We start from the raw sequence: 27190 nt of genomic DNA on the forward strand, positions 1-27190 counted from the left end.
TTAGAAGATAGCCACGCTTCTTATCAGTCGAAAATCCTTGAGGATTAGACAAACATTGGTTGTAGAATTTCGCATATTTTGAGTTAAATGACAAATCGTGGGAAATTTGTATGTTTTAAATTTTGTGATTAATTGTTTGATGAATTATACATTTTACGAGTTCGTTTGATACTTTCGTAGAATTTAATGCCCTGAACCAGCTATCAATCCAAATTCACCACAATGTCATACGCAAGCCAAGCTCAAGTCGTTACGCCACTACCATAAACGCATCTTACCTGCCCGAATCAGCTTCGGCAAAAGTCATCAACAACGCACCCCTTGGGGTTGGGGAGGGGATGAGAGGTGATACCGCGTTGGAAGTTTAGAAAAGCGGGGGGTAGAAGGAGGAAATCTTCGCTCACTGCTTGTTCGCTGCTGCTTCGCGATTCCGTGTGTCGGTCCGTGTAGTGCGTGAGACTGGGCTGCTTGCTGTTGAATAATCGTACCCATCGTCGAAACACCGTAAGGTCGACCGCTACACACTTTCTCCGCAGATAACGGGGTCCCACTTTGGTAGACGGAAGTGCCACGGATTAAAATAGTAGCAAACATGGAGGTAAGTGTGGTTTTTCGTGATGTGTGCGGTGGTACGAAACGAAATTCGGGGCGCTTTATTTGTTTCATTTGTTTGCCGGGTTTATAGATCGAATTTTTGGATGCTAAATCGTCGAAATCGCTGGGCAAGTGTCGCGTGTCGGGCGATACCACACTGCAAGCGCTCAAGACGGAGGTGCAAAAGCTGAAGCCTGCCCTGACCGTGCACCGCCAGTCGCTCCGGCTGGAACCGCGCGGCAAGCCGCCGAAGGAAAGCGAAACGCTGAAATCGCTCAATATCGCGGCAGGCGGCAAAATCTACGTGCGCGATCTCGGCCCGCAAATCAGCTGGAAGGGCGTCTTCCTGGCGGAGTACGCAGGGCCAATCTTTGTCTATATGCTCTTCTACCAGCGCCCTTCGCTCATCTACTCCAATGCAGACAATCCGATGAGTCTTACCGCCAAGTAAGTAATACGACTGGGAACCGGACAAGGCAGGGGAAAATGCACAGGGGCCAGCTTGAGGTGGGCTTTTCGGAGCATTCTCTCTGTAGCCGTAGTTGCGAATCCAAACGATATGGTGAAAGGAGGGAAAAAACGCCCGTCCGCTGTTACTTAATCGCTATCAAGAAGAAGTGGTTCGAAGTCCACGCGTCGTCGTGGCGGGGCACGATAATGAAACTGCCGCACGGGTCGTTAATGAATGTACATACATTGCCCTTCCCGTGGGCCAGGTAGGCGATACAGTTGATATGGCAAAACACATTCATTGAATCATGCGCTTAAGTCATACGAAATTCGTGGTCGATTTTCTGCTACTGCCGAATCATTTTGGATCTTTCTATTTGCTGTTTAAAACGGCAGACAAAAAAAAATAGAAAGTTTTGCCCAAAACATGCCCCCAAAATAACAAAGTAGGCCTTCATCTCTTGAAACGAGACAAGTTTGTGTCGTTCGTTTCGGCATTGCACTTGAGTTAGAAACAGAGTTTTCAGTCTCCAAACGGAAGGTGTTGCCCGACCTCTCCGCCGCACCGACCAGCCGCGAAGGTAGCTGGTGCCTGGGTCCGCCGTGGAGACGAGCAGCAATTCGAACTAAGCCCCGCTTCACTAACACCGCCAGGAACTCCGCCTTCGAGATCCCTTTGGCAAAAGTTCGCGCCTCACAGCGACTGCCTTCCAGCTAGTTTCCCCAGGCTTTCGGGGGGCTATGCAGATGGAAGGGGAACCTTTACCGCAGAAACTCTCAAGAGGAGAAGCTCAAGGAGTAGAGAGTGAGCGAGCAGAGATCGGATTCGACTTCGCCTTTCTGCCTACTGGTGTCCGCCGAGGATTACCACTGGAGGGGTCCAATAGCGGATCAATAAGCTTTCGAAGATTATATCGTTTCGGGAGTGAAATAATATATTGCGTTTCGTTTCTCTTGCTTAGCTCCTTTTGTTTATTTTCAGTTAGGAAAGGGATGATTTTACAGCGTGTTTTTCTAGCGATGGATAACATCCTTTTCTAGGAAAAATATTCTTCCTTAGGTGAGGCGAAAAATATATTAGGATCGAACGCGATCCTCTACTACCGCGCCCTGGACACCTATCTCTAACGCTAAATTATGTTTCTAATTCTGTGTAGTGCATACTAGGTTTTTATTAGGAAATTCCTGGCCTTAGTCGAAAAATGTCCTGATGAGGACGAAGGGAAAATATTTATTCGAGGATCGAACGCGATCCTTTTTAATAGTGTACCGCATTCCTGCCGCATGCACTACCTAGTACGCTCGGATACTAGGCGCTTAGAACCATAGAGGATGCTCTATTCTAATTTACTTATCTGCCTATCGTACGCGCTACTACCACCATCACATACACAGCGCGTTCGCTCGCTTGTGCTCGCATCTGATAAGCCTGAGCGACATCCTTCCCCTCGTAATACAACCCGTTGGTTGGATTACCTGTACCTTGGTGAATGGCTTTCAATTCTATTGATTACACCTGTTTGATTTAGCAACGCTAGTTGTTCCATTATTAAACTCTTTTCTTTTCCTGCTATGTAAGTTTAATATGTGTTCCTTCGCAGTGACATCCAGCGACGCTACCTTTACCGCTGGACGTTTGATTATACCGCTGGCGGTCTGCACTGCTACCGATCGTACTTGGTCGTCTGCAGCTCGATGCACTTCAACTATCCGCCCTTTTAGCCATTTTCCCGGAGGCGCGTTGTCGTCCGATAGTACCACGATGTCATCCACCGTCAAGGGTACCACTTTGCTCGTCCATTTGTCTCTCTTAAGAAGCGTTGGTAAATACTCCTTTTTCCATTTGTCCCAGAAGATTTTAGAGTGGTGTTGGACTAATTTGTATTGCTGACGTTCGATGCTAGAGGTAGTCAGCGCCATAGGTGGAATTGCAGTACCACTCCTACCTATCAAAAAATGAAAAGGGGTTAAGATCTCCTCTTCGTCTCTAGTGGTGGGTATGTGTGTTAATGGCCGTGAATTCAAAATGAATTCAATCTGAAGTAACGTAGCCATTAACGTTTCTGGTGAGGGTTTCCTCAGCCTGTATTCTTCCATCATCTGTCGAAGTCCCTTCTTTATAGTCTGGATCTGCCGTTCCCAGATTCCGCCAAAGTGTGGAGCCGATGGCGGGTTGAAATGCCACTCAATTTTGAACTGCAACGCTGCTTCCTTGCCCATCCAGGCATCTATATCCATCAGTAGTTGACGTAGTTCTCGTTCTGCTCCGACGAAATTCGTCCCGTTGTCGCTGTAAAGGTGGCTGACTTTTCCTCGTCGGTGCTGAAAGTTCTTTAGACAGACTAGGAAGCTGTCTGTATCCAGCTTCTTTGCCAGCTCAAGGTGTACAGCTCGCGTTGACATGCACATGAATAGTACACCCCAACGCTTCTCCGTCGAACGTTTTACAGCTACTTCTAACGGTCCAAAGTAGTCTACGCCGGTGTGCAGGAATGGTGGGTTGTATGGCGTAGCGCGATATTCTGGAAGCGGGGCCATCATCGGAGAAACTGGTTTCGCAGAGTGCAGGATGCACCACTGGCAGCATCGTTTTACGTTGTTTAGGACTGCTCTCACATTGATTATCCAGAACTCTTGTCGTAATTCGCCGATCACAACATTGTCCGCCTGATGTAATGTCCTCTCATGATAATCACGAACAACAAGTTTGGTGATTCGATGTTTCTGAGGCAAGATGATTGGAGTTCTTGCTGATGACGGCATGGCCTGGATTTTCTCCAATCTGCTTCTGGAACGGATGACACCTCTTTCATCCATAAAAGGAACTAACTTGTTTAGCGCACTTTCCCTTTTCACATTTTGACCATTTCCTAAAGCCTTGATCTCTTCAGGAAAGCCATGTGATTGCGCCATTTTATAAAGATATGATCGTGCTGCTTCCGCATCCGACATCTTGATCGTCGGATCAAATGACCTTTTGTTGATTATGTACTGGACAAATTTTCGAAGAAATATCGTGTGGCGAACCAGTCTTGTCCAGCTAGAATAGTTTTCTACGGATATTAATTCGCCTGATTCTGACATGGTCAATACCATCTCTTCTTGGGTCTCATACTCTCGCTTTGACGTAGGCCAATCAAACTCTGGTTTCAATAAGAACTCGGGTCCATACTTCCACAGATTCTCGTTGTTCGTGATTTTGGTTGCCGCGTCTGCAGGATTTTCCTTACTTGGCACCCAACGCCACTGGTCCATTGTCGTTGTTTCTAGAATTTCACTCACACGATGGGTTACAAATTGTTGGTACTTCCGTTTTCTATTTTTGATCCACCCGAGGACAGTTTGGGAATCACTCCAAAATACGGACCGGTTAATCTCAATGCGAAGTTCCGCTATCACTGTCTTCGCTAGTCGAGTTCCTAGTAGCGCTGCCTGTAGCTCAAGACGAGGAATTGACAGCTGTTTAATGGGTGCCACTCGCGCCTTTGCCGCAAGTAGATGATTTGTGAAGATGTTGCCATCATAGCTTCTTGCGTAAACGCACGCGGCGAAGGCGTCTTTAGATGCACCGACGAACGTATGGATCTCCGTAAACAAGGCTGCTGCTGGTCTGATGCACCGTGGTACGACGAAGTCACCGATGTTGTTTAACTGCTTCAACCAACTACGCCAGGCGTCAGCTAGGTCTGACGGTATTTGCTGGTCCCAATCTTTTACTGCGATGTGTATTCCACGTAACTGTATTCGTCCTTGAATGGTGATATGGCTTATCAAGCCTGCTGGGTCGTAGACGCTCATTACCAAACTTACTGCTTCTCTCTTTGTTGGGTTTCGTTGTGAACGCAGCAAATCGTTTCGTACATGCAGTTTGTTGAGGTTGTAGCCGAAAACGTCTGACTTGGTGTTCCAATACACCCCGAGAATCTTTTCATAGGGTCCGTTCTTTTCCTCAAACGAAACAATGGTTTCACCGACCTGCCTTCTGTCTGCTGGAATTGACTGTAGAAGCGTATCCGAATTACTTATGAAGTTGCGGATATAAAACCCGGCATGTTCGTGAACATTAATCACTTGATTGGTTGTTTCTTGGGCAATAGCGTCAGAGGTAAAACTATCGATGTAGTCATCCACGTAGTGCTGGCTCACGATGGCGTCGTATGCCAAGGGGTGGGACGCCTTGTGACGAGAAGCGTTTTCGTTTTTTACGGCCTGAGCACACGCTGGAGAACAGGTAGCGCCAAACGTCATTACTTGCATAACAAATATTTCTGGTGTTTTCTGCTCGTTGCATTCTCGCCATAGTATGCTTTGTGCGTATTGGTCCTCCGAACGCACCTTCACCTGGTGAAACATCTCTTTGATGTCACCAGCAACTGCCGTGTTGCCTTCCCGAAATCTCAATAATACTCCGAAGAGTGATGTCGTTGCATCGGGTCCTGCCAACAGTTGCGAATTAAGAGATATTCCCTGCACTTTCGATGCTGCGTCGAAGACTATGCGAGGTTTTGGTTCTTGTTTGTTCGAGTTTGTCACAATAAAGTGTGGCAAATAGTACACTCGGGTAGGTGGTTTCAATAGTTCTGCTGCCGTTAGCTTTCGCAAATAACCCTTTGAGATATACTCCTTGAATGTGCGCAACGCCCATTCCTTTAGTTTGGGTTGTTTTTGCAGTTGCCCTTCTAGGCTCTGTAATCTGCCTAGAGCGTTCCTATAGCTGTCGGGGAATTGAACTTCATTCGTTCTCCATAAAAGCCCAATCTCGTACCTTCCGTTCTCGTACTTCATCGTTTGTTTGATGATATTGCAAGCTCTTTCATGTTCTTCGCTGCATACTTGTTTAGCTTCAAGCTTTACCCCAAAATCTTCCGTAGAGAAGTAGTTTTTTAACATTGTGTTCATGCTTTCTTCTTCTTGCATGATCATTACTCTTTCTGGATCGTCACTGAGTACGTTTTCTTTTCCGAATACTAACCAGCCAAGTTTAGTCTTTATCCCGATGGGCTGGTTGTCTAACCCTGTTTTCCGATCAAGCGGAAGGATTAGTTGGCTGTGGTTAAGGCCGATTAGCAAGGTTGGTCTCACATCTGCAAAGCTCTTCAGTGGAATGCTTGAAAGATGAGGATATTCTTTTTTAAGTCTTTCTGCATTAATGGTCTGCATAGGAAGGTTCAAGTTCATGAGCGTTCTTGCATCATCTATGAAGTGTTCTACGTTGTTGCTTCCAGTTACGTTGAACTTTACTCTACGACTCTTCGAATCACAATTTTCTATATTGCCAGTCCACTTCAGTTTAAGGGGATCGCAATCTCCCTTTAGATCCAGTTTTTTGGCTATATTTTCCTCTAAAAGTGTTAATGAGGAACCTGGGTCAAGGAATGCGTATGTACTGACGGCTAAAGTCCCGTTTCGTAGGGTAACTGGCACTATCTGATAATATATTTTTTGTTTCGCCCTTGAAACTTCGTCATGTTGCAGATGATGATATGATGTTTGGGCGTTGCTTTCACTATATGTGATAGGATGGTGCTCCCTTACAACTTCGTGGTGTTGATTTACCGATTGTGCTCTATTTTCGTTATGCATTAAGGGGTGGTGCGGTCCCGTACACCCGTTCACACCACAGCCCTTCCAGATTCTGCAATCAGTAAGCTTATGGTTCGTGAAGCGTAAACAGCCGTGACACAGACCAGCCCTTACTATTGTCTTCCATCTTTCGCTGATCGTCTTCGCTTTGAACGTCTCACACTGTGGTAACGAATGGTCGTTCGCGCATTCCACACAGCGCAGCTTTGACTTGTTATTTCGTTTTGGGATTGCTTGAGGTTGCTTGCGTTCCAACTCACCTTCGTGGATGCAAACATGATCTCGTCCCGCTGGTTTTATTACGCGTCGAATCTTTCGAGCAGCGATTTTTAGCCATTCATTCACTTCATTGATCGTGGCATCTCTTTCCGACTCTGCCACGTCGAACCACTGAAGCTGGTACGACATCGGCAGTTTTGCCACAATGTCATCGATGAGTCTTGCATCGTTCAAATAGTGAGTGCAATTCAGAGCCGTTATGTTGGTTACCAAATTGTCTATGGCGTCTGAAAGTTCTGGTATTTTGGACGTATTATCAATACGCACCTTCAGCACGTCTTTAACCAGATCGCGATACACCAATTCTGGCCTGCCAAAGGACTCTTCTAATCTATCGATGATTGCTGGAACGTTCTGCGGATCAAGCATCAAAGGTTTCACGCTTTTCTCCGCTTCCCCTCGTAGGGAGCGCTGAATTCTGTGCAAATTCTCTAGCTGCGAGAAATTTCCATGTTTTGATGTATCCAGCAGCGTTTTTTTAAACAGCGGCCAATCCTTAGGCTTCCCATCAAAACTGGGTAGTGAGAGAATGCTCTCCCTCTTTATGAGCACCTCAAGCGCCTTTTCACCATGGTTGGGCTCAATCGCTGCATTCTTTAGAGCTTTTACGAGCTCCTGTATAAGCGACCGATCGTTGTTGCCAGCCATGGCCGGTTCTTCCATTTTCGAAGTGCTCGGACGTAGAACGCACTTGATACACAAAAAAGGTTCATCCGGCGTTGGGGGTACGCTAAGCTTCGCGCACTCCAGGTGGAACCACCGGTCACAGTCGTCACACTGGACCATATGTTCCTTTTCTTCGTCCGGGTCGTGGCATAATCTACATGCCCCTTTCTTGTTGTCCACAAAAAATTCCTTCCTCGTGGTCGTTTTTATGGGCGCCGTCGTGGTCGCCCTTTTAGATACCGTCGTGGCCGTCTGGCTGGTACCTTGCTTCGTAGCCATTTCACCTGCTTCGTTGCGGGGTTGCCGAGTACCGCTGATGTCGTCTGCCGGAATTCTCGATGAAATGCGATGGTCTGGCAGCGCCGTCCGTTGTAACACTGTCTGTGTTCAGGATACGATCATCCACCAGCTCCCATTCCTCCACCGGTCCGATCACGCTATCGGGTCTCGTACGAACCTCCTTGATTCGCGGTACGTATCCGCACGCCTAGAGTCGTCTAAGCGTTTGGGAACTAACGGATGCTAGTTCCTCTCTGGAGCCACCAATGTTGCCCGACCTCTCCGCCGCACCGACCAGCCGCGAAGGTAGCTGGTGCCTGGGTCCGCCGTGGAGACGAGCAGCAATTCGAACTAAGCCCCGCTTCACTAACACCGCCAGGAACTCCGCCTTCGAGATCCCTTTGGCAAAAGTTCGCGCCTCACAGCGACTGCCTTCCAGCTAGTTTCCCCAGGCTTTCGGGGGGCTATGCAGATGGAAGGGGAACCTTTACCGCAGAAACTCTCAAGAGGAGAAGCTCAAGGAGTAGAGAGTGAGCGAGCAGAGATCGGATTCGACTTCGCCTTTCTGCCTACTGGTGTCCGCCGAGGATTACCACTGGAGGGGTCCAATAGCGGATCAATAAGCTTTCGAAGATTATATCGTTTCGGGAGTGAAATAATATATTGCGTTTCGTTTCTCTTGCTTAGCTCCTTTTGTTTATTTTCAGTTAGGAAAGGGATGATTTTACAGCGTGTTTTTCTAGCGATGGATAACATCCTTTTCTAGGAAAAATATTCTTCCTTAGGTGAGGCGAAAAATATATTAGGATCGAACGCGATCCTCTACTACCGCGCCCTGGACACCTATCTCTAACGCTAAATTATGTTTCTAATTCTGTGTAGTGCATACTAGGTTTTTATTAGGAAATTCCTGGCCTTAGTCGAAAAATGTCCTGATGAGGACGAAGGGAAAATATTTATTCGAGGATCGAACGCGATCCTTTTTAATAGTGTACCGCATTCCTGCCGCATGCACTACCTAGTACGCTCGGATACTAGGCGCTTAGAACCATAGAGGATGCTCTATTCTAATTTACTTATCTGCCTATCGTACGCGCTACTACCACCATCACATACACAGCGCGTTCGCTCGCTTGTGCTCGCATCTGATAAGCCTGAGCGACAGAAGGTCTTTTTTGTGCGTGCAACCTGCTCCGCCATCCGTGCCTTAGTGCGTCATGGACGCTTATTTGAACGATCAAGCGGGACGAAACATAAAAAAGCGCATAGGACACCTGCGCTTGCCGTCACGTCATACGGCAAGCAAATATAATTTACCAATCATTCAAAAGCTTCTCCAATCTCGCAGCGCACAACAACCATTTGAATGCAGCATGTTCGTTCTCTGCTGTGGTGTGCGTGTGCTTGTGTGACGCAAGCAAAGCGTGGTTACTGTGAACGGTTTGTTTTTGCTATTGGCAAGTTCAAGGGCAGAACACGCTTTGCCGGCTCGCGTTCCTTTTTATGTGTACGGGCAGACATTAGTCATCACCGATTTTGGTCCTAGATGCTGGATAAGAGGGAAATAATTATTATATTATTATCTATTGATTAATCTTCAACGAGCCATATGGCCTAATTAAGATGGGTAACAGTACAAAAAAAAACATAGCAAAATCAAGATTTGTATCACAGTTCACTGTGTCCACGGCAGAAGCCGGAAACGTTCCTTGAAGCACTGAGTTGAAATGTTAAAGTCGAAGCAATCTGAAACAGTGTTGAATGCAGCCGACATGCGCAACATAGGGTCTGACCGGCCAGCGCTGGAGCGAGGCCGTAGAGTCTCTCTAAACCTCTCTGGTCGGAATGGTGCATAGATATCGACTCGATGCAACAAAGACGATGAGTCGATAGAGCCATTTAGCAAACCAGCGATGAAAGAGCACTGTGCAATGCGTCTTCTAACCGAAAGAGGCTCAAGGCCTAGAAGAAGACAACGCGCAGCATACGGAGGAAGATGATTGCGATCCTGCCAGGGAAGTAGGCGTAGGGGGGCATATCGCGTGAGTTTACGTTGAATCGCCTCAAGTCAATTCCAGAACCGAACGAACGATACTACTTATTGTAGACAGCTTTAATGCACGTATGGTTGCGAAATACATTAGATGTCCGGATAACCACGGCAAGTAGTCGGTTTCCTCTGGCTACAACGTCATCGATATGCTTTTTAAAGTTCATACTTGAGTCAAGAAGAACGTACAAGTCTTGCGCATAGCTTTGTCGATTAACTGCAGTTCCGTCTATGAAGTAGGTACCAGCAATCGTGATCTTGCATCGACAAAAAAGACACACAGAAGCATTTCTCGATGCAGATAGTCAGGCCATTGCGCTTGCACCACGAACAGAAGGTATCGTGGCAGTCTTGCAGGAACATACAATCACCTGCGTTATGTATAGGGGCGAAAATTTTAGCATCGCCTGGAAACAGACTGACACTGTCGGGAGGTAAAGCGAGGGTAACATCGTTGATGAACAAGATGAAGAGCAGCGGGCTAATATTTCTTCCTTGTGGCTGCTGACTGGTCCTTGGATTTCATGTCATGTTTCATGGATAAGCACATGTCCAAAGAAATAGTGTTTTTTAAAGTTATCAAGGTTTTAGGCTTATTATTCATTATAAAATTCTTGCTATTACAAGCTTTTTGTGGCAATATAAATGTATTTTTATTACAAATTAAAAAAAAATCATTTATCATTAAATCATTGAACAATGTTAAATCTCTCTGTAAGCAAATCTGATCCTTTTTTTATTTCTTGTAATGACTGCCTGGTTGACCGTATCATTTATGTGATCCTATTGTGCAGATCTGATCCTATTGTGGATCAAATAATAGATCAAGTATTTGTAAATTAATGAAACAGTCAGGCAAAAAATAAGGCAAACGCAAGATAGCAGAAAATGTACCTACGGTTGTATGTGTTATTACAGAAGACTGTTCACTGCTAGGTATATTGTAGGTATTATTGAATTATTTATAGAGATATATTGTTTTCACTTAGCATGAACTTTTTAAATTTCAATTAATCAATATTCTGCCATTCGATTTTTCAAAATATTCCTTTAAGTCATATTTCTCAATCAAGTTTACAATTAACATCTTCCATACTTTATCACTTTCTAGAATTGCGGCTGCATGCTGGGTGGGACATTACACTAAGCGTCTTCTGGAGACTCTTTTTGTGCACCGTTTCTCCCATGCGACGATGCCACTGAGGAATCTGTTCAAAAACTGTTCGTACTACTGGGCGTTCGCTGGCTACGTGGCCTATCACGTAAACCATCCGCTATTCACGGAACCTTCCCCCGCCCTGGTGTATGCTGGGTTGGCCACCTTTGTGGTAAGTGCTTTTTCTCATTTTCTGTCCAATAGTTTAGTTGCTCATAGTTTAAAATTCTTTTCCCACAGGTAAGCGAGCTGGGTAACTTTTCCATCCATATTCTGCTGCGGAACTTGCGACCGGCAGGCTCGAACGTGAGGAAAATCCCCGTCCCGGATGCCAATCCACTCACGCAGTTGTTCAAGTAAGCGAAGAGCACCGCATCACCTCCACTCGAATAGGTTCCAATAATTTAATCTTCTTTTGTTTGTGTCGCTTTAATTTTTAGCTTTGTCTCTTGCCCGAACTACACGTACGAGTTCTTCTCGTGGGTCGGCTACACCCTGATGACGTCCTGCATTCCGGCCGGTTTGTTCGCGGCCGCCGGCATGTACCAGATGACCGTGTGGGCCCTCGGCAAACACCGCAACTACAAGAAAGAGTTCAAAGACTATCCGAAGAGCCGCAAAGCTATCCTTCCGTTTGTGCTCTAATTTAATGGGCGATGGTTTACTAATTTACGAAGAACCAAAACAAAGAACAAACATAAAACAAAGCAGAATCCGGGGTTAGAGAGAAAGAGAGAAAGAGAGAGAGAGAGAGAGAGAGAGAGAGAGAGAGAGAGAGAGAGAGAGAGAGAGAGAGAGATTACGTTTTGGTATTTTTCTACATTAAGCAAAGGGAGTGGGAATACGTTTCGAGCTATTAATTTAATGTTTGCCGTTTACTTATTAAACATAGCTATTTCTTTGTTTGTTTTCTGCGGTTGAGGTAACAGAATTTCCCTGCTCAGATGGAAAATTGTCACACTTATAAGATTTAGACGTTCACACATTTCTTATCTTTTTTTTGTAAAATCATTCACGTAAGACAGCAACCAACAAAACACGCTTCTTGGGCGTTCATTAGGATTTCAAATGATTTTTTTTTGAATTACTGTTAATTGTTTGCAGCCACAAGATGAAATGTGGTCATTTCCTTTCGTAACAGCATTCCTGGCGCCGCATTTATAAATTGCCTTAACGAAACATACTCAAGTTGAAACACATGGGACGTTCATTCCTTCGATCACATCGTTTTGGCAGAACTGTTTGGTGGAATATGACAAAAGGGCAGCATTGACAACACTTCAGAGAAGTAGAGCTATATTCAATAAGAAGAAATACAAAGCAGTGACAAAATAAACAAATTAAAAGAAAACTATACAATTCTTTTCGCAACTCAAATCCAACTCCAAAGAAAATGACTCATTAGTTGCTGAAAAAGCTGTACTCTTTTTATTATTCACAAGATATATCGGGTTAGTAATATATCCACATTTATGGTCGGATTAGCACACGTTCGTTTAAAAAAAGCATATAATTTCTTCTGGACTATCGCTAATTCTTTCTCCTTATTCGAAAGTGTTAGTTAAATGCAATGCTCATTCTTAAAGCGAATCCGCTTCTCTTCTTTCATCATTTCCCTATCGCTCGGTAAAGGACATAGATATTAAAATATTACACTAGTTAATATATAAGACCTTTGCACACAACACCACACAAAAATAATACTTAAAAATTTACATACAGCGACACTCCGCTCATGGCGACGCTACGTATATTCGATGGCAAAAGATCTCACTGTCTAATGCAGAATGGGGAGGAAAAATCAAGTACATTGCAAATAGACAACTATCTAACATATCTTTCTGAACTAAATGTAAGAGAACAAGTCAACTGTAAAAAAAGGAACGCCTCCTCTAACAGCTAGTGACGTGGCTGGCACCCCAAGCTTTCAACAATGCCAATGTTTTGTTCAAATGGGCACACCATTCATCTCGCTCTTCCTTTGAGTCTGCGGAAAGCAAATATCTGTGGGATGAGAAAAAAATCCATTCCATTAGTAATTAAACCCTAAAAAAGTTATCGTTTTGTAAGTATTAAACCATACCTTTCGATAGTAGTTTTGCCGTGGCGAACGATTTTTAACGATTCCACATCGTCATCCCGTGCCGGGCGCGGGAACTCCAACAACAGCGTGTTCAGGCGCGAACAGATGTCACGCGGCGCAACACCAACCCGCTGCGTACTGCAGCCCTGCAAATCGATGCTACCGATCGGTGCTTTCCGCTTCTCATCGTCCGGATACTTCCAGTAGTTGATCGTGTGGCGCTGCAACCGACACCATCGCCGATGCCAGGCGCCCAGTCCCGACACGTCCTCGTACATCGTCAAAAAGCCATGGTAGTCCACCGTTACCGCGAGCTCACAGTTTACGCGCATATTGACGGTCCCATCGAGCGGGCTGGCACAGCCGGAGATAGGATTCAGCGTCCAGCTCGTGCGTTGGATCTCTTTCAGCGAAAAGATGATGAATCCGTACTGTGTGAGCGAAGGCGACCGGACGGCTTGCGGACCGGCCGGCGACTGTACCGGTGGCATAATGAGGCGCGAATTGCTCTTCAACCCTTTCGGGGTGTGCAACAGCTTGCTCGAGCCACTGCCAGTTTTCTTTTTACCCAGCGCAATGTGGTACTTAATCTCATGGGGCAGCACTTCGCGGCTAGCGGGCATGCCGTAGATTTCCATCGTTATCTAAATCAGATTCAAATTCAAGTAGAAAATAACGCATTATAAAAGTGCTTTCACCTCTATGTGAACTTCAATTTACCTTAAAATCAGCAAACACATTGCTCAGCTGTAGCACATCGGGAAAACGGACCGATAGCAGCCCCGGCAGTGTCGGTGCCGTCTGTGTGGCCAACACTGTTTCATTGTACTTCAGCAGACACACCAAATTATGGCCACTGATCTGATCCGTCGCCAGCTTGCGCATGTACTCCTGCTTAAGCGGCAGCGTAATTTCCTTCACAGTTAAACGGCCCTTCTCGGTGGGAGCACCCGGCGGTCGCAGGCAGCCCTCAACGCGCAGCCGTTGTACTTCGTCCAAAATGGCCTGTCGACGGTGTGCTTAAGTGCGGATAGAAAATATTGTTTAGTATGCAGAATAAGAATCTGGGCGTAAATATGTTCTGCTTTTTTTAAACTTACTTGCAACGAGCAGATGACGTTCACCTTCGGCCGACTCGGTCGAGCCGGAAAATTCAATCGTGGCCGCACATAGGTTAAGCGCTTGGCTAGCTTGCGCTATGATCGTTTGCTGTTTGCAAACTTCGTCCAAAAGTTTCTTCACCTTTTCCTGGACCAAAAATTCACCCTCCTCCGTACCGGTGGAGGTAGACTCAGCCGTGCTGGATACATCCTCCTCCGCGTCCGAATCATCCGCGGTGGTAGAATCGACCGTTCCGGCTCTAGGCGAGGAGTTGGTTGCTGCCATTTTCATCGACACCGGCGTACGTGGAACCTTCCGTGGGGTCATTGAGTTTTGCTGTTGCTGGCGTCGGTAGAAGCTAACGGTGTGGACCAACGTGACCATATCGTCGTCATCTTTCGAAGGCTTCACTTGAAGCTCCGACCGCACCGGGCTACTGTAGTCTACGGTACCAACTTGGCTCTTGCGTGGCGTACCCGACTTACGCTTGTTTGCACCACTTTTGGGATCCTTTGCCGACTCTTCCTCGTTGATGGTGGCGCAACGATCGCGCGCCGAGTGCTTCTGGTAGGAGAAACTGTTGGACGACACTGAAGACTTTCGCTAAATCGGTATTAAAGAAAGAGGAAAAATAGTTAATAGAAAAAGCTAATACATTTGAGCATTTAACTGTTACAACAAGTAATAAAGACAGCTTTTAACGTTTTCATTGATGGAAATATTAAAGTGTTATCCCATAGAACCAGATCACTCAAGCATTTACCACAGATCAAAGAGGAGCACCACAGATTATGTTAGAACAATTTAAAAACATTCATTTCATAAATTGGTAAATATATTATACTTTGTTAAATACACGTTCCAGCCACAGCACATACAAAACAATCATGCAACAGGATTGATTAGTATATTAGTTAAACGTCCACAGCACCAAACCCACAGCACAAGCAGATTGCTAGATTTTTAGTTTCTTACGGGTGTATCAAACGCTTCACTGTCTTCTTCCTCCTCTTCCTCGTCAACCAAAGCTTCCTCGAGGCAGGCATCGATCAGGTCACTGTCTTCGAGCGGATCCGTGCCATCGCTGACACCGGAATGATCCAGGCTGAAAGACACACCCTTCGGGGCCTGCGCCTGGGCAACTTCATCCTGTTGCTACAAATTTCAAAAAAGTACGATACATAACTTCGCAACGCGTAAACGGTAACGGCGGGAGAATTTTCGACTGGCAGAGGATCATTTGTTCATTGTTTCTTTGAAGAAGTAATCGAAGATATTATTACAAGGGAAGTTTGCTAATTATAAATCAAAACTCAAAACACAACAAAACAAAAACTTATCTGTGCACTTGCAAAAAAAACAATCCTACATTCTAAATACTTAATAATTAGGGAGAGCTTTGTGACTTACGTTCCATTCTTGACTTTGGCGACGGCCACGACTAGTACGACGATCGTTGAGCTTGACGGCTTGTAGAATTTCGCGCCCCAGGCTCACGTTGGCAATGTTGGCCTCTTCATCATCGTCCGAGTACATGAAGCTGTGAAAAGGTGTTGGTAAATAAAAACCAAAATTTTATTTAAAACCCGTTGAAATTGTGGTAACAAAGATATGTAAAATTTCTCAAAACATGAAAGCATGATAAATGAAGCTTAAAATTGAAATGAGAAAATGGTTGATGAGTTTATGAAAATGGTGGTTATTAATTTATTATTTACGCAATTATGACACAGCTGCTTTGGTTTAGTGATGAATAAGGGTGAAACTTATACTTAATGTTTATATATTTAATTTGATGTTTTGCCAGCTTAAACTTCAACAATATGAATAATCACCTGTATTTATTCATTTTTAACCAGATAGATTTCATAGAGATTTCTATAATATAAATGCATAATATTTCTTAACGAAATAATGAATCATGGCATGAACTTCCATCCAAGGAATATCTTTATGTAATGCTTTAATTTCTATGATTTTTGCATAATTTTCTAACAAAATTTTGCGAAATAATCGAAAATTAAATGTAACTAAAATGGGGTATGATGAAACTAACTTGAAAATGATTTTCTACGATAAATGATTGTGAAAATGATAGTAGAAAAGGAAAAAGGAAAAGAGAAATAAAACCAACTAACCGGTACAAAATGATGTGACAAGTAAAAAAAAACGAGTTTAAAAACACATAAACCCCCACACCGAAAAATGGTTCAGGTTAAATGTTAGCGCAGCAAAAACACTGCAAAAGATCAACAATGAGTTCCCACCTGTCGTCATCCTCATCCACCTCGTACTGATGCCGTTCGTTATCTTCCTCCTCGTCATATTCTTCCTCCTCTTCGGCCAACTCCCGTTCACCGTCCTCGGCCTCACCGTAACAGGTGCGGTAGGCACGCTCTGACCCTTCCGAACCGGATACGGTAGCAGTGGTGTAATCATCACCCACCGCACCCTCGTCACCCGATTCGGTGGCCGTCGTTTCGATGTCACTCAGTGCCGGATACATTCGCCCATCCTTGGCCGTCGGCCCAACACGGATGCGCTTCACATCGTCCAGAGCGGCCATCACATCCGCACTATCGTTAGTACCGTCTTGAGGAGAAAAGAACAGTCGAGGAAATTTACTTTAAAATATTTTTGAAACTTAAAATTTTGTTTGCGTACCACTGCGCCGTTTCGCTGCCGGTCCACCATGACCGTTGTTTCCTTCCGCCGAGTGTTTCGATTGTTTCCGACCGCTACCCGTTAGATAACCCTCCGGTGGCATCGGCGGTGCAGATGGAATCGGTTGCGCTTCGTACTCGATCGTATCCGACGACATGTCGGCCGGTTTGGTGAACCGGTTCAGCAGCATTTCCATCTCCTGCTGGCGCATCCGACGGATCTCTTCCGATATTTCCGACTGCGAAATCGTGCTCGTGTCCGACATGAGGGCCTCCACCGTGTTACGGATGGCGGAACCGGTCGCTTTCGTCTCCACTTTCGGTGCCGTTTTGTCATGATCAACCTTCGGTTTGCTCTGCGGTGAAGCAGGTGCAACCGCTCTGCTATTCGCTGCTTGCTGGGTTATACTCCCAAATCCAGACCCCTGAATGGCAGCACAGGACATCGGTCCCGATCCGGAAGAGCCCGACTTACTCCCCTCCTTCTGTCCCGTGATCTGCCGAATCGAAGGGCTAATACCGAATGCAGCCTTCGGCACCAGTGCAGCTCCCTTGTTCTTCTCGAAAATGGCCATCCGCTCTTTAAGTGACATTTCAGCGGGATCTTTCTGGCCCGGTTTCAGGATCGATTGGCGCCGTCCGGACGATTTTTCAAACATTGCAGCACGCCCGGAAACGAGACCTCCGGCAGGTTTCGGTGCACCAACCGCAACTTTCTTCGGCTGGGAAGAAGAAGAAACAGGGGCCGATTTCTTGACCGCATCAGCTTGATCGGCCTGGGTGGTGTTCCGCTCGCGAGAGGTAGAACTCACGGCCGAGGCCGTTACCGGAGCACGATAGGTGTCCGTTTTTTGGCCATTCTTGTCTTCCTTGTAGTCGTACACCAGCTTCGAGGTGGTTGATTCGCGCCGCTGAAAGCCTTGCGATTCGAGCGTGTCCATTACCTTTTGATCCCACTTAAGAGATTTGGTTTGGGCCGGTTTACCTGTCACCCCTGATGATGGCTCGCCTCCATCATTGCTACCCGTCTTCTGGGTGGCTGTTAGTATCGATTTCGGAGGATTAGGAGCAGGGTACTTTTTTGGAGTTGCACCTGTACCTGGTGCCGAGGAGCCTGAGGCACCAGTCCTAGTTTCTCCTCCGCGCCTCGGACTTTGCTGACGGGTGCTGCAGCTGCTGATGGGCGATTTCCTGTCCCTACCCGGCACGATCGTCTCACGATGATGCGTAATGTCGGGATGCGACGTATCGTCTTCCCAATTGTTTATCGAATCGGCCAACATTGCCAGTTTCGCAAGCTTCGGTTTCGGCTTATTACTACTCTGCTTTACGTCCTCATGAAACCGACCCTCGGTCCGGTGCACCGGAGAGGATAGATCCTGCGTCTCCGAGTACAGCGTGCCAAGCCGCTGCAGCTGGTTACGGCTTTGATCGCGGATCACGCTTTTCGCTTCGGCACTGTTCTCCTTTTCACCTTCGAGCGCACGCACAATGTTATGTTCCCATTGCTTCTTAACACTTCCATCGTTCTCCAGCTCCTTCACGCCTAAATCGACCTGCAGATTGGCGCTCGTGGTGATGTTTATTTCAAGCGCCAAATCACAATTGTCCTGCCCACCGATGTCCACCGTCGTCGTACGCTCACCGTCCGTAGCCGTCCGCGTGGAAACGGTCGTCGTAGGAGGCGGTGGTTTCGGTGCGGAATGCTTCTTCGCCACCGACTTTTTCTTGGGCGAAGCTCCCGCTGCACCTCCCTGCTGGTCCGCCTCGTAGTTAAACTCCGAGAGCGGAAACTTGGATGTGTTCGTGATGCCAAGTGCGGCCGCACGCTTTTCCGCACGTTCAAGTATGTTCTGAAACAAGCCACCGAAATAGGGTACATTAACTCACAGGAACTCATCGCCGCTTGGACGCCACATCTAGTTGTTAAAACACCCGTTCAGTCAGCTTACCTGAGTGAAAGGATCCATTATTGCATTTCCCAGCAAAACAACACTTTTACACCAAAATATATAAATAACACTGTGTGAATTCGCTTTTCCCACTACCTTTTCACTGGGGTTTCACAAAAAAATGCGACAATTCACGCCGTTTTCAGCAGCACCACAGCGGGCCGATGTTGCTTGCTTTGTTCTGGGTACGCGTCTATAGGGCAAGCTGTTGAGGTTTGAAAATTGCAACGGTTCATCGCCCGCTTCGGCAGAAAACGGTCTCTGTCAAAACAAGCCGTTGAAACAAAACTTATCGTTTTGGTGTCATTTCAAAACGATAAGTTTAAACGTACGTGCAGAGCAATCAAAAAATATTTTAGAATAAAAAACAATTTTTCTGTTTAGGGCATAGTGTTCCGAACGTTGCATTTATTGTTCTCTATTTCATGTTTAATTGCTCAATAAAAGTTAATACACGATTCACAAATAGGGTCGTACGTATTCCAATTATTTCAAGTTCTCCAAAAATGTTGCACGTGTACACGCGGCTGCATCTCGTTTCTACAAACGTCATTACCAATGACCGATCAGTCGACCGCCACACAACCAACACAAACAAAGCGAACCGTCACATTTCAATGTAGGTCGATCATCTGGCGCGCTGCAACGTGAATTTCATCATCTTTCGCTATCCGTCGGCTGGAAGGGATAAAGTGGTTCAAAGCTTCACCCTCCCTGCGGTGCTATCCCCACGTGGACACTATTCGCCGGCAACAAACGGAACGTGCAATTGATCAGGTGCGTACGATTGTGCGAGGAAGCTTAGTTAAGGCTCGCACCTTTACTGCACGAACAGAACTATCCTCGTGATGTAACGCATCATCATCATCTGCTCGGTGCAAGGTGTGTGTGTGACCTTGAACTTAGAAGCAAAAGATAGTGGCAGGATGGGGATGGGTGAAAGTAGTAGCTAAAGGCGGTGGTGGGAAATGGTGGTCGTCCCCACTGCTGATGGGCTCAAGTGGGGCTATAAATTAATGTACCACTGTAAATGCTCTCTTTATCTATGTACCAGGATGAGCGGTAAGGTTCCATCGTTCGACGAGACCCACTCGGATAAACTTGCCCGCAAGGCCCGGGAGTCCCCTTTCATGCCGATCGGTATAGCCGGACTGGTGGCGGTGTGTGCGATCGGTGCATACAAGTACAAACACCGAGGAGCTATGTCCACGTCCGTGTTTCTGATGCAGCTGCGAGTGGCGGCCCAAGGCACGGTGGTCGCCGCCCTATCTATAGGTCTCGGCTACACGATGGCCAACGAATACATCTTTAACAAAAAAGACGACTAACAAGGAGGCTTTTAGGATACTCAAAGAAGTAAGTATGCGGTGCCAGAGGATTCTCCTGTGCTAACATTAATTCTAATGTAATTGTTTTACTTTCTTCTCCTCCAAACAGGTGTAAATAAGTATTAATGAATAGAGCAAGACACTATTTATTCTCCGTTGAGTCCCCATCAGGCCAAAATCAATCCCTTTATATTCAACTTAACGCATCCCTTCCCAAAAAATTAACGACGCCTACTATTTTCTAGTGCAAGGCACAAGAGAACACTGTGATTGATAAGAAGTTATCGCGATGACAAACGATGCGCAAACGTACGAATTGGGTGAGTGCGTAAGATTCGTGAATCGGTTGGCACTTGGTTGCACTTGGATTGGTTTATCTCATTTAGTGTATACTGAAAGGATTATCCATCAGTGTTACATTCTTCTAATTATGATAGGTAGCCTCAATCTCCCCCTCTTTCGGACTAGTTTACACAAAAAATGAAGCAAAAATATCAGCAATAGTTTTTAGTTATGGCATTATTGGAACGAAGTGGTATAGTTAAAATGAATGCTGTTTAATACAGAAACGAATATAAACGTGTATTGTACCAAGTGCATAAAACAAGTGTTTCTATGGTTATGAAATGTAGTGCCTTTTCGGTAGATAACATTCTAATACAGGTAAGATTGTTGTTTGTTTTTTCCGGCGTAACTAGTTAATTCTATGAAGTTGATGCGAAAATTATCATTGGTTTGTAAAGAAGTTGTTTTTGCTTTCGTGAATTGCATGTGCGTTTTGTTAAAGCTATTAAAAGTGCTTCCGGATATTGAAATCCATACTCGGAAGCATCAAAATGGAAAGAATTAAAAGTGAAATATCACTAACGGCTACGCGTAAAAGCCTGTTCGCTGCATGTGATGCTGTGGTATGACGCGTGAAGAGAAGCGCAAGCAAAATTAACGGCGAAAATTTATGGTTATTTATTTTTAGTTCAACCACGCGTTCGCGAAACGATCTATTTCAGTGAATGGGCGGTGTATGGTGTACTGCAGCCTAGTTCACCCCCATACTACGCTTGTTGAACATATGTTAACTCTTGACCTTCGACAATTGGCCGTGAAGTGGTTGGTGTGATTGTGAAGTACATCCAATCAAAATGTTGATGAAACGAACTGTAATTTATGACAAATATTTGTGAATTGTAAATCGCCTGAAGAGTAGTTTTGCTTATCTATTATCAAATCTGCCTCTATGGTACGCGATATGTAAATCTCAAGAGCATAATACTAGAGTTAAAATAGAGTTGTTGAATCACAGATAAAGCTTAAAAGGGAATTATTCATATACACAGTAATTTATGATCTGATATGGAAATTATTATTATTTTTTATGGGTAGCACAGCAGCATTCCGTAATATGGACAAGGGTGGTGGTAAGGAGGTGGTCAAGTATATATCGGCCAAGTATGTACATCCCACAGGTCGCATGTGGTATTTTTCGAGAAAATCTACTAGTATTTTGTAGATTTTGGTTCTCAAATTTTACCGATCAATAGACTAAGACTTTAATAGCTTTTTCACGGTAGATTGTCTATTTTTTCGGTATTTCAAGAAAAGCACTTATTTAAAGTTCAGGTTTAAAGGTTCAAGGCTTACCAAGAGTTATCAAGGCAGCGGGACACGCTATTGCTTCTTTCTTGCAACGTGCAATGAATTTAATGTTACGAGAATTGGATTCTATAACACTCTTGTTGGAAAAATCCAATAGGAATTTCCAAGGAACCAGTCCAAAAAGGGTGCCATAGCCCGCGTACACACGACGCCCATGGGCCTGCCTGCCCACGCCCGAATGCAGAGCCGATAGCATGCGATGATATCTTCACCATTAACGTAAGAGGGATAGGCTTATACCACGAACGTACCCGAAGGGTATGCATGCTTCACTCAACAGGATATGAAGGGAAGGACAAGGCAAAAGGGACACAGAAAAGTTTCCTCACGGCAACACATGTCCTCTAGACGCGTTGGCTATGCGTTTCGCTCGTTATACCAGCTACCTGATACGACCACATGTTTAACGAACACAATTATTCAATTATAACTGTAATATGAGCGACAATGTTAGTGAATGAAGGACAATGTCACTTTTGAATTCATAGCATGTAAAACAACTGTTTATTTGATTAGATGAGATTTTTATTACATGTTCGTATTATTATTAAAAGGTTGCAAATTCTTGCAACGTGAGACAGGGGGGATTACCCTGTGCTAGTTTCGGATAGTTCACTGTTTTCTAGAGAAAAATAACCGAATTTGAATATTGAGAAAATATTAAATTCGAGATGTCCTCTTTTGATTACCTAAAACCAATATTGAACGTACGAAACCGTAATGACGACCCAGTCCATAAAGTCCTTTTAGGCCAGCAAGATGGTTTGGGGGCGTTCGCCATTAAGACCGGGATAACGGATTGGCAGACGAAGGCGCGAGATCGTGATGTGTTTCGGACTGTCCTGCAGCAGGCCAAAACTGCAAATCGATTGTAGCACCGTATAAGTAAGTAAAATATAATATAATAGCCACGGTCCCACCAATGATCGACCCTTCTTTGAAAACACATTGAAAGATCATCCAAATAGTAGACTGTTACCAATATTTTTATTACAAATAATTAGCTATTAGATAGAAAGATCATTACAACCACCAGACGCACGATTTACAGCGTTTTCTGCTCCTGCTGGTGGCGTTTGGTTTGATTCCGCGGCTTTTGCGCCGCATTCTTAGGTGCCTTAGAACCGGCCATTACCTCCGTGCTGTGATCCGTGTTTCGTTTGTACACCCGATTGTCAACTGGAATCTGCACGTACCCGTAGTCCAAGCTTTGTTGGAGTTGTGCAGGCTGCTGTTGCGATTGCTGCTGCTGCTGCTGCTGGTAGATCACTTGTTGTAGCGTGCCCGAACCTTGGGGCGAAACACGCGCTTGATCAGCATAAACCGTCGTACGTCTACCGGCCGAAGCGAACGCTACACCAAGCGGCTGGACGGGTGGTGACGGTGGCACATTGATGTCACGGTACGCTGCCAGCGGAATTGCTGTTACGGGGACTGCTATCGTGCCGGCAGCACCACCACCGTTCGATTGCAGCTGTAGCGTTCTGATCGGTCCACCGTTTACGGGTGCTGTTGCAATGTACGCTAGGTTGCCCGCTGCCGGGAAGGCGGCCAAATATGCTCCAGCAACGGGGGTCGCCTGGGTGGTCGTCGAAGCGATCACTGCACCGGCATGGGGAGCCGTGTTGTAGCTGTGAATCTTCACATCACTCGGTCGGAGTTGGGTAGGGTAGAAAGGAGCCGGAATTTGGGTCGGATTTTGTGTGGCATAGTACAATCGAGCTGGTCTAATCTGGTGCGTGATATATTGTTGCTGTGGTTGCTGCACGGCAGTGTTTGCGTAGTACCTCTGGTAGGCGATGGGACTGACCGGTCCAGTGGGAGCCACTGGTGCCGCTTGTGCCGTTGCTGCTGCTGATGCTACTGCTGATGCCGGAACAACACCCGCAGGTTCATTTTCATAGGTAACGTCCGCACGGTAGCCATTGTTGTCGGCGATGTACTTGACGATCTGCATGCGTCCATCGGGAAGGTGCACCTTGTAGCTGCCCTTGACTGCGCCATCCTGATGCTGCTGCTGGGTGTGCGAAAAATCATCACCCGAGGCCGTATCCTTGACGGCGTATGAAAATACATAATTTTTCTTAACGTCCGTAGCCGCCTCCTGGGTCGGTAGAAGAAATTATGAGGATTGTGTTTAGATAATAGTCAGCATTTGGTCACGTATAAACTAATAAAGAACTTGTTGGTCTCAACTAAAATTGCCTCAACATCGTATTTAATATTATTTTTGAATATTTAATAATGACTTAATTTATGTTACATTCTCAATTCCCACAATAAAAGCAATACAACGGTGAGGATGAGCTTACGATTACTCACATTGAGGCTATCGATGTCTTCCACGGCATAGCTCTTGCCGAGCACACGGGCCGCATGTTTGGCCAACGCTTGATACGCCGGTTTCACCGTCTGGCCATCGGCACCGGAAAACCGTACCATCTTCTGGTGGCGTTCCTTCAGGGCAAGCGTTTCGTACGGGTAGGGCAGTGCGTTAACCGAGCTTCCGTCTCGCAGCCGTGGGAACTGCACGGGACCTTGGCTGCGAAGGGCAGAGACCGTAATAGATCGTGGGAGATTATTATACTACACTACTATGACAATATGGCCACCCTATCAAACCGATGGCGCGCCTGCTAACCGATTCACCCAGTAAGCGGGGCGTTCCATCCCATCATTTCCATTGGCAACGGGTGCTTACTTGAGCAGATTTTGGGTGAATTTCTCGCTGTTGGTAATGAGGTTCCGGTCGAAGATGGCGATACCCTCGTAGGCGTGCTGGTACGGGTGTGGATTGACGTCACGAGGCCGCAGCAGTGATGCCGGCTCGGGTGATTCGGCCGCCACGGCGTCACATGCAGGGAGCCCTGCGAGCGTGCCAAGCGTCACCACCAAGCCCCAAGTAAGCTGTCAAAAGGGAGTGTGTGGGAGATGGAAAAAGAACGTTTGTGTGTGTGTGTGTGTGTGTGTGTGTGTGTGTGGTTAAGCTAACATTGTTCAAGCAGAAAACAAACCGAAGACAATTTCCCTGGCGTTACCATGCCATGCCATGCACTAGGGTGCTAACATTGTCTTACTGCCGGCCTTACCTTCATGATTGCCAATGAACACCTTGACTGCATTTTCGGTTCCCACCTAGGTTCGGAATGATTTCAGCACATCCACAGGGTGAACCCGCGTGTCGCTGCGGTTGCAAATGCACGTGGCTAGAGCTGAAAAAGGGAAAAATGAAACAAAACCGTTTGCTTTTAGTTTGGATGGGTGTTAGTTTTTTTGTTCATCTCTCTCTCTTTCACTATATTTATTACATGTGGTTTGGTCGCTTTTCACACAAATAACTTCTTCACACGCCAAAAATGCGACCAGCGGATGGTAAGGCCAACTCCCGGGACCGATATATTTTGCTAGCCACAATTGCCAGTGACCTTCCATAGCAGTTTTATTTGGTTGGCGAATTTTATTCGCAACTAGGGCGAACGAAAAGTGATTTGTTGATAACAATTGTAAATATCAAATTATTTAAACGATGGAATTTAAAGAGCTCCTCTGTGTATGCATAATATTAGCATACATTGTATTATAGATACTGTTTTTAATCGTAAAAGCAAGGACATAAAATGACTAGATCAATTTTATTAAGATTTTTTATTCAGGCTTGCATAACGGACTGGCAGATGCAAGCGCGACACCGTTAGCCATTTCGGACACTGCTGAGGCAGTCCCAGACGGGAAAGCGGTTGCAGCACCGGATAAGTAAGTACAGAGTTTTACAGGGGATCTCATAGTTTTGGGATACTTCCTTGACTCTTTCTTGCGGGAAGTGAACTTTATATGACGGAAATTGGATTCTATGGCACCCTTCTTGGACAGACTCCTTGGAAATTCCTATCCAATTGGTCCGATTCCCTTTACATTATGTTGATTCTATGCAAGAAAGTGTCAATAAAGTGTGCCACAGCTATGAAAACTCCTGGAAAATCCTGTAAGTAAGTTGCTTATGAAATAGTAACGTTTACAGATGATAATGATGATATGATGATAAATTCAACCTCTTACCCCAACATAGGTTTGCGAAGGACGAGGACGATACAACCTATGTTGGCTCATTAAAATGTAATAATCCTCTTATAATGAAAAAAAAAATCAAAGATTACTTAATCTAGGATATCTTAACATTCTCCCCCAAAATCGAATAGGTACAATAAACCATTCAGCGTTAACCTTCAACTTCTTCAGACACAGTTCAACTCAATGGCCTAATAAAATCTCGTACTCCATCGCAACACAATGCCTAGATGACAAGAACGGTTCTCTGGATCTTCCAGATCATCCGAGTTCACCTTGACCCGGCACCCTTAAAAACAAACACCTTTGTCCTACGCGTCTTAATCAGGCAGCGGTGGTCCATAAACGACCTATTGGTGGCTCCCATTAGCCGTCAGAACTTTGATTGGGGCTGTGGGCCATAAACATCGTACCGAGTGGCGAAAGCAAGCCATCAAAAAACACTGTACCCCACGGTTCGTGTCGAACCATCGGTGTTTGTCTAATTGGGACATGTTGGTCAAAAGCGGGCACCCCCGCAAACAAGGCATAACACGCAACCACCAATAACAATAACGCACGCCACGGCAGGGGAGCTGCAACACACGATCGTTTCTAATGGTTTGCCTATACCGCGGACAGGGGCGCCCTGAAGATCTTGACCTACGCGTTTGATCCGGAAAGTGGCAAACATCGCACGAAAACTGCGTGTAGTCACGTTTGCTATTAAACATAGCATCTCTCTATACAAATACGCGTGCTGGATCGGATCAAAGCCAACATCTTCCACCCTCAGCCGTTCTTTCCCTTCCCCTTACGCGGCCAATGAGATAGAAGCGATATTATTTAACGCTTAATTAACATACCAATTAGAGAGCTGCACGGGCCAGAGTAGTTGGTCGCGCGAAGCACGCGAAGCTTTCGGGCATTGCGCAACGTGAAGATGTCGTTGTTATTGTTGGGGCGCGCACCAAGCAAATGGATAAGCGGGTTGGTTTTTGGCAAAAAATGATAGTTTGAAGTGTTTATTGTTTGTAGCATGTAGCGAAAGTGTTGCTGTGGACATCAAGCACATTTTAAGGAGTTTTGATAGCTTGAAGAGGATGATGCAGGTTGACTTTCTTTTTTTATGGCGCTCAAGTCTATTAACAGATCCCTCCTTAATACCGCACACATTTGATTATAAAAAGAGTGCTTGTTATTTATTGCGTAAAAACACATGTTTTTAGTTATATTAGTTATTCAGGGGTTTCCAGGGGTTCTCACAGTATTGGGACATTTCTATGACACTTTCTTAAGGGAAGTGAAC

General features: G+C 45.5%; 4 protein-coding genes across 6 annotated transcripts in view; 2 read left to right on the plus strand and 2 right to left on the minus strand.

Moving 5' to 3' along the window:
- Positions 1 to 308: 308 nt before the first annotated feature.
- On the plus strand, positions 309 to 12411 carry LOC121598369 (probable very-long-chain enoyl-CoA reductase art-1). Its single transcript, XM_041925077.1, has 5 exons — positions 309 to 598; positions 686 to 1041; positions 11013 to 11229; positions 11298 to 11413; positions 11498 to 12411. The coding sequence occupies exons 1-5, from the start codon at positions 593 to 595 to the stop codon at positions 11700 to 11702; spliced, it is 900 nt and encodes a 299-aa protein (XP_041781011.1). The 5' UTR covers positions 309 to 592; the 3' UTR covers positions 11703 to 12411.
- A 56-nt stretch (positions 12412 to 12467) lies between these two features.
- LOC121598366 (anillin) lies at positions 12468 to 19061 on the minus strand. 2 transcript variants are annotated; one of them, XM_041925073.1, is made up of 9 exons: positions 18857 to 19061; positions 16906 to 18757; positions 16509 to 16833; positions 15652 to 15781; positions 15217 to 15396; positions 14241 to 14844; positions 13861 to 14159; positions 13141 to 13784; positions 12468 to 13061 (listed from the first exon to the last, which is right to left on the minus strand). In XM_041925073.1, exons 1-9 carry the CDS (start codon positions 18872 to 18874, stop codon positions 12950 to 12952), a joined length of 4164 nt encoding a protein of 1387 aa, XP_041781007.1. In that variant the 5' UTR covers positions 18875 to 19061; the 3' UTR covers positions 12468 to 12949. The 2 variants fall into 2 exon arrangements, with proteins under 2 accessions (XP_041781007.1, XP_041781008.1); XM_041925074.1 differs by lacking the exon at positions 15217 to 15396.
- A 377-nt stretch (positions 19062 to 19438) lies between these two features.
- LOC121600524 (HIG1 domain family member 1A, mitochondrial-like) lies at positions 19439 to 20788 on the plus strand. The gene is made up of 3 exons (XM_041929186.1): positions 19439 to 19633; positions 19911 to 20212; positions 20294 to 20788. Exon 2 carries the CDS (start codon positions 19912 to 19914, stop codon positions 20182 to 20184), a length of 273 nt encoding a protein of 90 aa, XP_041785120.1. The 5' UTR covers positions 19439 to 19633; position 19911; the 3' UTR covers positions 20185 to 20212; positions 20294 to 20788.
- A 2017-nt stretch (positions 20789 to 22805) lies between these two features.
- LOC121600520 overlaps positions 22806 to 27190 on the minus strand; it is a 32356-nt gene continuing 27971 nt past the window's right edge. For both annotated transcript variants that reach the window (XM_041929182.1, XM_041929181.1), the window contains exons 2-5: positions 24927 to 25049; positions 24539 to 24744; positions 24160 to 24379; positions 22806 to 23941 (exon numbers count right to left, since the gene is read on the minus strand). In XM_041929182.1, the coding sequence (XP_041785116.1) occupies positions 22883 to 23941; positions 24160 to 24379; positions 24539 to 24744; positions 24927 to 24959 (1518 nt within the window). In that variant the 5' untranslated portion in view covers positions 24960 to 25049 and the 3' untranslated portion in view covers positions 22806 to 22882. The remainder of the gene's footprint in view (positions 23942 to 24159; positions 24380 to 24538; positions 24745 to 24926; positions 25050 to 27190) is intronic.

This window comes from Anopheles merus, chromosome 3L, assembly GCF_017562075.2.
Source record: "Anopheles merus strain MAF chromosome 3L, AmerM5.1, whole genome shotgun sequence".
In the NCBI taxonomy this organism is placed as follows: domain Eukaryota; kingdom Metazoa; phylum Arthropoda; class Insecta; order Diptera; family Culicidae; genus Anopheles; species Anopheles merus.

What these genes read in the sequence shown, in the direction of transcription:
- LOC121598369 (XM_041925077.1), top strand. An exon ending in CCGATGAGTCTTACCGCCAA is followed by an intron (nt 1,042 to 11,012) that starts GTAAGTAATACG and finishes ATCACTTTCTAG; the next exon opens with AATTGCGGCTGCATGCTGGG. An exon ending in CCACTCACGCAGTTGTTCAA is followed by an intron (nt 11,414 to 11,497) that starts GTAAGCGAAGAG and finishes TTTAATTTTTAG; the next exon opens with CTTTGTCTCTTGCCCGAACT.
- LOC121598366 (XM_041925073.1), bottom strand. An exon ending in GCCAAAGTCAAGAATGGAAC is followed by an intron (nt 15,397 to 15,651) that starts GTAAGTCACAAA and finishes TGAAATTTGTAG; the next exon opens with CAACAGGATGAAGTTGCCCA. An exon ending in GTGAAGCGTTTGATACACCC is followed by an intron (nt 14,845 to 15,216) that starts GTAAGAAACTAA and finishes ATACCGATTTAG; the next exon opens with CGAAAGTCTTCAGTGTCGTC.
- LOC121600524 (XM_041929186.1), top strand. Translation starts at nt 19,912, where the DNA reads ATGAGCGGTAAGGTTCCATCGTTCGACGAGACCCACTCGGATAAACTT.